An 11091-nucleotide genomic window follows, 5' to 3' on the forward strand; every position below is an offset into this window, starting at 1 on the left:
ATAAAAAAACAAAGTTTGGTCGATGGCCGCGTGAAAAAAAAAAGACGCCACCTTCCATACAAAATCTGGCATTGCCATTTATTATCACTTTTTGGAAGTTGCTCCCGTGAAATTGAAATAAATTTCATTGATGTAACGGAATTCAGGGTATTTGGATTATGAAGTTAGATTTGCAATATATTTTTTTGCGATTGATTTTATTTAATAAAATTACGAAAACGTATTATTAAATAAGTAAATGTTCAATAAATAATACTTTAATTAGTAAATACTGCTTGGTTTAAAAAAAATGATAAATAATGTAACACAGTATCTTGCTACATAGTGCCTGCAGCGAATATTTTCAAACTTTCCGTTTCAGTGTTGAATGAGATATTGCACTGTTTCCCAAACTTTTTGTATGAAATCTCGTGCAAGCACTCAAAGCCTGCTTTTTCAGCCGCACGCTGCGCGGGCGCACTGGTGAAAATTCCACCCGTTGCTTTGTAGCCCAATGACTTAGATAGATCCAACCTGGAAGAACACGGTTACTTGGTTAGAAAAAAAATCACATTTTCAGTAAAATATCCGAAAATACACATAGGATTTTTAAAATGGTTCTATGAAGTCTTATCCTTCTAAATTCGCATATTGAAACGTTTTTGGCCAGGGCCTTGTTAACATTATTTTTATGTTGCTGGTAGAAAATTACGAGAAACTATACGACTCTCTCATTGGAAATGAATGTGACTTTTGTTACAAACACAAAAGTGTCAATGACCTTTATAATTATAATTAACATGATTAGTAGATCATACCTTGTTTTCAGCAGTTCAACGGCTACCCCCAGCCCTCTGTACTCCGGGGTGACGGACAGGCCAGCGCCCATCAGATATTCATTCGCTTCGTATTTGTCATAAATCGCTGTCAGCTTCATGGCTTCCGCGAACATTCGCAGTGACAGCAGACCGGCTTTTGTTTTTGGCTGGAAAAAGAAGGATAGGTTTATTAATTGCGAAATGTTATGAAGTTAGACTGTGCACAATTCGCGAAATAATATGAGTGGACCGTGCACAATTCGGGTTAGTGGTAGTTTCGCACGATTTTCTTTCGCACGAATGTGCGAAACTTCCCCTTTCAATAATATTTTTTTTAGTAGGCGTTTCGCCCGGATTTATCAAAAGTATTAAAAACGGGTGCGAATCGACCCCTTTGAGAACTAGTAATCGCATACTACTAGTTCAAAAAAGAGTCGATTCGCACGCGATTTTAATACTTTTAATACATCCGGGCGAAACGCCTACTAAAAAAAATATTATTGAAAGGGGAAGTTTCGCACATTCGTGCGAAGGAAAATCGTGCGAAACTACTACTAACCCCACAATTCTAGTACCTACCCCAGGGTATCATAATTTGTCTTAATTCTAACTACTGTTTAAATATTTAATTCAACGTCAACATACAATACATTTTACCACGAAGGCTAGGGTGTCCCTTATATGGCCGAAAAAAAATTTTTTTTAGATATTGAAATGCATACCCTCTATTTCTTTTCGTACTACTCAGACATACTTAAATACAAAATTTCATCATCCTACGTCCACATTAACCCGTGCCGACTTAGCTCTGAAGATTTTGCAAAATGCTGATTTTACCCCTTTCGTTATGTAGCTAAATCAATTAAAATATTTATTTTTTATAAAATATTTATAAAAAGAAGATAACATTACAGATCAGACAATATATTTTACTTTTGAGGGACCCTTTTTTACATTCTGGATACAGATTTCCATGCTCCTGAATATTGGCCTGATTTTTGCTACACTGTGCGTAGCAAAAAAAGCTTTTGCTCTTCCTTTGCAGTGATCAAACCATGAAAATCTTGCATAAGCTTTATAGCTCTTTCAGCTGTATCATTAACTACCCTTAAAGAAGCACTTTTTTGCCTTTAAATAGGCAACATCTTTATCTCATATAGAAATGTGTCTCAGGGGGAAATTATTATCAATTTTCAATCGAGAAAATAAATTTATACTCTGGACAGACACAAAACCACTCAATGGTTTTCCAGCAACAATAAATAAGGCAGTATTATTATCAATTCATTAAAAACAGGATAAAAAATTAGTACAAAGTCCTATTTACCATAGAAATAATCATACCTTCTTCAGATGGAATGTATCTCTTCCCAGAATCATACATACTCTCTCTTTGTACTTTTACTACAATATTGACGGTGTTTGTTCATGACCTTCATCATCAAAGAGTGATAAAACGGCAATTTCTTCTGATATGAAGTACCAAAGATGTTGACTAAACTTGCTCAGGGCTGCTTTGGAAATCAATTTGTCAACACTCTCATATACCTTTTGGAAAGTGGATGTCAAGAGTTCCTTAAGGCTTTCCTCAGAGCTGGTAAGCTGGTCGTGATGTCCTTGCGTTTGTATAGAATCTTGCGTAGTAAGAGATGACGATAAACCTCCGAAACATATTTGCTCTATTTTTTATTTATTTATTTATTTAATTTTCTTTGTCTTGCACTTTCTACTTTCTTAACTAACTTTTTGTCTACACCTTAACACTCTGGATGCCTTGGTTTTATTTGTTTTTGTTAAAATATTTTATTTGTTTTTAAATCCTCCTCACCGCGGCGCTTATAAATCTTGATTTTTTTAAATAATTTTTCTTGCAACTCCCTCCAAGCATGGTGAAGATACACAAGTTTTTTTTACACAGTTAGGCTCTGGTAGGATTTATAGCTTTTCCCAAAATATAATACACTCCCGAATGATAAGATTAGAGGTTTCAATAACATTTAATTAACTTCGCAAAATATGTTAAAAACTACTGCAAAAACTTGACGATTAACGGTAAATTTGTGCCTATTATTTGATAAATTTACGTCCCCGACTAAGAAAATACTTTTTTTATTGCTTCTTAATTACACAGCCATCTTCTAAATGTCAAACAATAGGTGTTTATCACGAGATTAATTGAGAACAAATGACAAATACCGCGAATACGCACCGCTACTGCCGCGCAACATGTTTCGATGCAAGTCGGCACGGGTTATCGTACTCCAAATAAGGTAAAAATTTATTTCCGAGTGTTTTAGAGGCAAACAAACAAAACTAAGACCTATGCGTTACAAATTTAAAACTTTGAAAAATAAGGGACACCCTAACGAAGGCATTAGATTATTAACTAGGTACCTACTAAGTTCATAGGTAGACTCATTCCTTAGCTGTATGTGCTAAACAGTGAACTTAATTAAGCTCGAAGAAACCATTATATCCCAAATATTGTACCTATCCGTGCATAGTCTACTAATTAGTTAATACTGTAATTGTTGTAGGTACTATGTTAATCCATATAATGAATGTTGTTGGATTAGAACCCTGAGTTTGTAATGGAAATATTTACACAATATTCCTCAAGGCTCAAATTCCAATATTCTTTCAACTCTTTCCTTTTTATTTTATCGCCTTCACATTAATTAAAATGGTGATAATGATAATAACCATTAGCCAGAAGATATGGTTCCAAATAATATGAAGGGTGAAAACTAGGTCGACCTCGAATGGGTAAAACCGAGAGAAATAAATGGAATGGACCCAGGGATAGGGAATTATAGCAGCGCTCCGAAATGGAACCTAAAAAGGTTCTAGTCGTAATAACAACTGAAAATAAATTATCTAGATCTGCCGCGATAATGCTTTCTTAAAACTAGTGCTTGTAGCTTTAGACTTAAGTACTGGGTGTAACTAATGAAATCTTTACTTTTTTACTCTACTTTTTTACTCAATAATTATAAAAGAGTAGGTAATAAAAACAAAAATCATCTGCAAGGTTTGTCATAAAGGACATTGTCAGAAACCGCCTAAAAACCGCCCAAAAACATTAACCCATCATAATTATTTTCTATTTTTTTTAATACATTAAGCACCCTTTCATTCTAATGGACACTTAAGCATTGAAAAATTAAATAAATAAGTCTTTTAACGTTTATTCTATAATACTATTACAACTTCCGGACGTTTTGGTGCGTGGCATGGTCTAAAACCTATCAAGTTCCATAATTTTTGCCGATAAAATCTGTACGAGGCATTACCGTACTTTATTGCTGGGAGTCCATGTATAGTGATGTTCCTGCGGCCATCATAGACAATAAAATATCGATTTTGAAAATAAAATAAATCGATTAAACTGACTTGAAGACTAGATTTGCGTTAAAAGCTAAAAAGATATTGACACTATTACAAGAAGCTATCTCTAGCCTCGCGTCTACGTATTGCCATCTCGCGGTTTTTTCAATCGCGAAAACCCTCATTCATAGCACGTATAATATAGACCAAATGAACTTTTATAGATTGTGAAAGAGAAGATAAAGATTTTATTATTTTATTAAAATCTTGCCACGACGTAGTTTTTCAGCAGAAACCAAGATTGGATAATCGCTACAGGCAAGTATCAGAACATTTTATAAATATTTTTAATCGATTATATCCTTGTGAATCGTTTTAATAAATTGTCATTTTACTTTTTCAATTAAAACTTTTTCAATCCCTAGTCTTGTCAAACTGTCATAATGTCAACAAATTATAAATGTCACGTCAGTTGACTCAATTTCAGTCTTCTGTGCGTTTATTGTATTTTTATTTCAATGAAATAGTGCTAAAGGGTTAGTACTAAAAGTGAAAGCCTTTTTTCAGAAAGAAAACCAATGTGGTGCCCTTATTATTCATACTGTTTGAAAGTTACAAGTCAGTGATACAGAGTTGCCGCCATTATAACTCCGTAGTGATACCATACCAAAGAAGAAGTTTTCCTAAACACTTGTGTTATTTTTATATGTGATCAAATAAAAAGGATTAATTCTACTGCTCAAATGGAATAACTTATCCCAAGAGACCGAATATAAAAAAAAAAACCTCTCCATAGAAATTATCACCATCACGAGGATGTGAATTTTTTTGAGAATTTGATATTGGTCCTGTAAGAAAAGTAGTTGTATTTCAGTAGTAGAATCAACCCTTCTTGTTTCATCAGCAAGAGTAACTATAAAAACGCCCTGTAGGTAGGTATTATTAAGCTGAAGAGTTTGTTTAGTGTCAAAGACTGTCACACAGTGTAACTTAAATTGGCATATTATGATAATGAACATAAAAACTTAAATAAATATTTATGTTAATATTTTTTCTATTTATTTATTTTCCCAAAGCTTCACAGTGACAGCTGAAACAGCAATACTGTTGTAAAACTAAACTTAGAACAAACTGTTACAAATATTTTACAAATTAAAATAAAACCGCATGTTGCTTTACTGTCTCGTATAGGTAATAAATGTAATTAATGGCTAGATTATTAATGTTACTTTGTTATCCTCAATAGTGAGGAGATCTTATAAAATGGTAACCCTGATTTTCATTGTCATTCAAGTGCTCTTTCTTCGCATAGGCTTCTGTGATTTGGCCAAGGGCCACACACATTGCGATAACATTATGCGACATTGATTTGACAGCAGCGGAGTGAAGTCTTGCGACTATGCAAAATGATACCCTGTAATCGTAGCGCATATAGACATAGACGGGGCGGGGCACATAGCTCGTAGAGCTGATGGCCGCTGGGGCAGGAAAGTTCTTGAGTGGCGACCACGAGCCGAAAGACGTAGCGTGGGCAGGCCTCCCACTAGGTGGACCGACGATCTGGTGAAGGTCGCGGGAGGTGCCTGTATGCGAGCGGTGAAGGATCGGTCTTCGTGGAAATCCTTGGGGGAGGCCTTTGTCCAGCAGTGGACGTCTTTTCGGCTGAAACGAACGAACGAACGATACGTATTACCACTATTTACCAGACATTACTATTTATTGCATACTCGCCGGATTACACGTAGGAGCACGCCCGTTACAGCTTCGGCCTTGCATTATTATAAGATCTTGTTCCGCCCTTTTTCGAACTTCCTCCGTGAGGATATCCCCGCCGAATTCTATGATGAACCTATCAAAAGTCATATTCTGCAATGTCAACCCACCACAAGGTGGACCGACGACCTGATAAAGGTAGCGGGAAGGCGCTGGATGCAGGCCGCTACCAACCGTGCGATGTGGAAGTCATTGGGGGAGGCCTATGTTCAGTAGTGGACGTCCTGTGGCTGAAATGATGATGATGATGATGATGAAATGAATGAAAATGACAAATCTTCAAACGTGTATAATACCGTGCCAAAGTAATCATATAATTTTGGCACCTTAATAACTATTGCCGTTTTTGTTGTAAAGATCATGCAGCGCTACTTGCGGATATTATTGGAAAGAAAACTATGTAGGCTCTAGATCTGAAGCCGCTTTAACGAACACGAAGTGCTCATACAATGCGGCGTATTTTCTTCCAGTCTTTAGTCAGGACTTTAGTCGAATTAAAACCCCGGTTGAACGTGATATAGCCGCACTAGAATACGGTGCTTTTTTGCATAATCGCAAGACTTCGTTCCGGTGTCGACCGAATGTTATCACGATGTATGTGGCCCAGGGGTTACTGTAGCCGCTAAGGTTTGAAACTTCTTGCTTAAAATATTGTAGTCTTTGGCATAGACTACGACGGTAGTCATGGAGATAGGAGTTTGTTATCTCGTGTCAGATGTAAATGGTGAAAAGAAAACTCATGATTCGTGTTATTTTTATGCATTATGTAGGTATTTTATAAAAGTGGAACCCCGAGTGATCTCCAAAACCCATTCTATTATTATATACGATTCGGCTTCGATATCTATAATACAATAGGAGTTTATTTCATGTGTCAGATGACAAGGGTGGAAACAACCTACGATTCATGTTGTTTATTTACGTGCAATATGTGGGCATATTATAAAAGTGGAATGCCGAGTTGTATTTCTAAAACTTGTTCTATTATTTTATACTATTTGGCTGCGACTCGGCGTGACGACAATACAAAACATTTTTCGCGAATCGGTGTTCATACATTTACACAATACATTAGACGCCATGTTGTCATAAACGGCATATTATAAAATCGCTGTGATTTAATATTCTTAATCATTAATTTTATGGCAAGTGTCCATCAGGAATCATTGTTTTTACACACAGAATCGTATTATTTCGCTTTCGGGTAGTAATATGTCAAAATTGTTGGTTCTTAGGCGAACAATGTATGGAGAACGAACATTGTCCTTTTAGATGCTATTATGATGTCCTACTACCACAATATCATCATCATTATTTCAGCCATTCGATATTTATATTTCTTTGTAGATAGCAGAATAGTACTCGTACCTACACATGAATGAATGTATTTTTGTCATTCTTAGAACCAGCACAAAAGTCAAGACATTTTAAGGGGAGAATCGAAAAATCGTTTATACCGGTGTGTGATCGACGAAGCGCCCCTTTTCTTGTGGCAAGCACATATTCACCCCGACGAGAGTCTGCCCCGAGCCGTCTTCTTCAGTCAGAAAACACGCCAAACTCATTTTCTGCTTCACAATCGATGTCAACAACACTCTGTACTCCTGCACAGCCTCCAAATCCTTCGCTGTACCTGTCAGCACAAAGAATAATTAATCACCGTCTCCATTAACTGAATAGAACCCGCCTCATGAATCAATTTATACGAGCACAAAATGAATCCAATTATTCACTCAAAAATTTTCCACTGTTCCCAAGCGCTCACGGGCATTAATTTTTTGTAGATATGTTAATTTGGCTTAAGTGATAATTTTTGAGCGGGTATAAACGCAATTTATAGCTTGAAAATAACATTAAGCACTCGTAATAATTAAATGATCCATTTGGAGACCACATATTTTTTACATTTTGTAATTAGCCTTTTCATTGCCTTTAAGACAAAGGATTTCGCTTGTTATTGCCCTGTTAACGTAAATGAGCTTACCTAATATCCCATTGGCGAAAAAATAAGCTTTTACTGCTCAAGTAATTCCGGACAACTTAAAAAGTCGTCGGCACACCAGGCAATTGGTACATAACATTGTGTTCGCAGTAAGCGTTTAACATTTATGTGCCTGTTTGCATTTCTCCTTGCGTAAATGAAGTTATAATTTCGAAGGCGGTGGAGGAAAGGCCGTGAGAAAAGGGTATCATCTAATGATACCACATTTGGGGTAGATACGCTGTCCCCAAGATAATTGGGCGGTGGGACGGTCGTCGGTCGGCTAATGACTTAGGTATTTTCTTGCGTAAGAAAGCGTTTGCCGACATAAGACGGGATTTAGCTAATTGCAAAAAATACCCACGCACAGATTAGCTGGCCGTTGATTAATGTTTGTTAAGTACTTATCGCTTCGTTTCGTGGATTGTAATTACATGTGTGGGGATGTTTTCGGGTAACATCATTAAGCTTTGTGTGGGGTTAGCGTAATGCGTAATGCCGTCTGCAAGCATTCCTAATCTTTCCAGCTACGCTACACGTAGATTTGTTTCTTATAATCATTCAATTACGTAAACAACCGATTAAGAGTTAAATGAATGAAATAATTTATTTCGGAATAAGTACAATTCCATATCTTCATAACCTAAAAATACCAGACTGAGAACAACATAAAAAATGTTTAATCTAAAAGTATAATAGGTTTTTTTCCATAAAGAAAAGTTTAAGGTAGATTTACGATTCTTACAACAGATTTATTATGCGATTAAAAACTTACCAGCCGCCACCCACCACACGTCTTCCCTAATATAATTTCCCAGCATAAACTCCACTGCAGTACTCCATAATGCTTCAGGTATATCCTCGATTTCGAATCTCAGCATCCTCCCGTCTTCGCCAGTCCTTTCGAACCGCTTCCATACTTTGGGGTACTCTCGGGCAGACATGACTTTTCCAAAGGCTTTTAACGGCTTAAAATTCAAATTACTTCTGAGGTAGCGAGTCTTTCAATTGATCTAGAAAATATTCTTGTGGTCTCTCAGTAACTTTATCTTGTTGGTGCGTCAAGTGCGTGTTAGTGATATACAGGGCGTTTTTAAAACGAACCTTTTAGATAAAAAGTTCGTTGCGTAGCTCGATTGCTCTGAAATAGAATGGGAGTTTTAACATTTTTATTGGCTTTGTTGCACAAAAATACAGCGTTTGAAATGGGCAAGAATTGTTAGGTACGTCATGTTTGCGTACAATAGTAATTTGTGGATTGTGTGATGTTGGATTTCTGACATGACTCAATCAGACCGCCTTCGACGGACGGGCTCACGTGCACCGAAGCACTGCGAATTGGATAACGTTGGATTCGAGAGTATCTAGCCATAGTAATACTGTTAAAATACCTGCCTGAAAATGTCTTAGGCGTCTATTATAATCCAATACTCGATTGAAACTCAAGCTTAGCTTCAAATGCCTGTGATGCGTCTAAATATTGAAACTCAAGTCTCAACCAATTTAAAATGTATTGTTGAACACTCAATTAAAAAACATAACCGTCCTTCTGGCGCAGTCGGGTAAAAACAACTGTTATTGTCAGGACTTGTGAGTCTTTTCATGTCTTATTATTTTTTATTATTATTTTGTGCTTCAGTTTTTTCGAAGCTGAAAGTAACTTTTAAGGTCCATAAACATCAACTACCTTGAAGGTAAGAAGTTAATTGATTTAAGCAGGCTGTGTCACTTTACAACCGAGTCCCTAATAAGCGTGCAACTAACTTTGCTAGACATTGCATTAATTTGTTTTAATAGACTGTTCGAGACTTCGAGAGGCAGATCGAGACTTCGAGATGTCCTTCGCGATCATTTTCAATTTTTGTTTCGTCTACGCGATCATTTTCAGTTTTTATTACTAAAAAATTGAAAATGATCGCATGACACTTATTTCTACCCGACTGCGCCAGAAGAAGGGTTATGTTTTTCGAAGATCTGTACGTATAATATATCTTTGAAAATTCATCATTTTTTCGATACTGAAGGAAGCTTGCAAGTTTCTCTTCTCATCTCATTTCCCATGCACAGTTAAGTTAGTACAAGGTGGAAACATCAATTACCTAGCTGGTAAGGAATTAATTGATTCAAGCAGGATGTATGTTGTCGCTCTCGCAAATAGGTCAGTGCGGTGTTCGTGTAAATGATCCGTTGCATGTGAATGCGGTTGTAATTGACTCATTCATGCAGATTAGCTGCTAATAATAGGACGAATTCATCATTCGATTGAATCGAAACTTAGTTTTAGGAGAAAAAGCTGTATCGAGAGCCGCTTCATTTAACGCAGCTTAGTAAAGTATGGGACTAATTCTCTCGTTCTCTAACTGCGATTTCTGTATAGTTAGGTTCTACGGATTGGCCGTCAGTGAAACCACATAAGGTAGGTTTTGTAGTGAGGATAGATTTTTAGAACCAGCAACGACTTTATTTAAACTTCCACCCACAAGGCGGACCGACGACCTCATAAAGGTTGGCGCTAGATGCAGGCCGCCATCAACTGGCCATTGTGGAAATCATTAGGGGAGGCCTATGTTCAGCAGTGAACGTTCTATGGCTGAAATGATGATGATGATGAACGGCTTTAATTAGAAGACTCTTCTTAAATGAGTTCGAAGTAAACGTTAAAATATTTATTAGTACTTCTTTTTACTCACGACGTGTGTGTTTATGATGAAAGATTGCTTATTTATGTGACCCATTTATCTCCATAATTACTTGACGGGTTCACAGTTTTCTGTAAAGGGTCATGTAATTAATCACCTATAGTAGTTGGAAAGTGTCATGATGTGAATTCACCATGAACAATAAAGTTTTTGAACCGCGAACAAACAAGTAATTACCCTCAACTACCTACTTACTGATTAATGTATGGTAAAGTGTATTCCAAATTAGTTAAATCATGACAAGTAAGCTTGAAACTTAGGGAAAATCTTTTGAAACAATTTATACATGTGGCTTGTTATAATAATATAAGTCATCATCAAACTTTAGTAAGATGAAACTCTTTGTATTTTAGAGAAATGCCTTAAAATCCTTATGAAAACTAAACATAACCATAAAGACCATAAACATGACCATAAAGTTTTCACTACAGCATAATAAAAAGCAGAATAACTTTGTGTGAAATAAAAAGTTAGTAGATTATGACGTCATTATTTCTACCGTTTTGTTCATATA

At 36.3% G+C, this 11091-nt stretch overlaps 1 protein-coding gene across 1 annotated transcript; it reads right to left on the reverse strand.

The window, feature by feature from the left end:
- Positions 1-310: 310 nt before the first annotated feature.
- Positions 311-8901, reverse strand: LOC135071125 (uncharacterized). Its single transcript, XM_063964895.1, has 4 exons — positions 8654-8901; positions 7355-7530; positions 798-964; positions 311-513 (listed from the first exon to the last, which is right to left on the reverse strand). Exons 1-4 carry the CDS (start codon positions 8820-8822, stop codon positions 318-320), a joined length of 708 nt encoding a protein of 235 aa, XP_063820965.1. The 5' UTR covers positions 8823-8901; the 3' UTR covers positions 311-317.
- Positions 8902-11091: the final 2190 nt, after the last annotated feature.

Source organism: Ostrinia nubilalis, chromosome 4 (genome assembly GCF_963855985.1).
Source record: "Ostrinia nubilalis chromosome 4, ilOstNubi1.1, whole genome shotgun sequence".
NCBI lineage: Eukaryota > Metazoa > Arthropoda > Insecta > Lepidoptera > Crambidae > Ostrinia > Ostrinia nubilalis.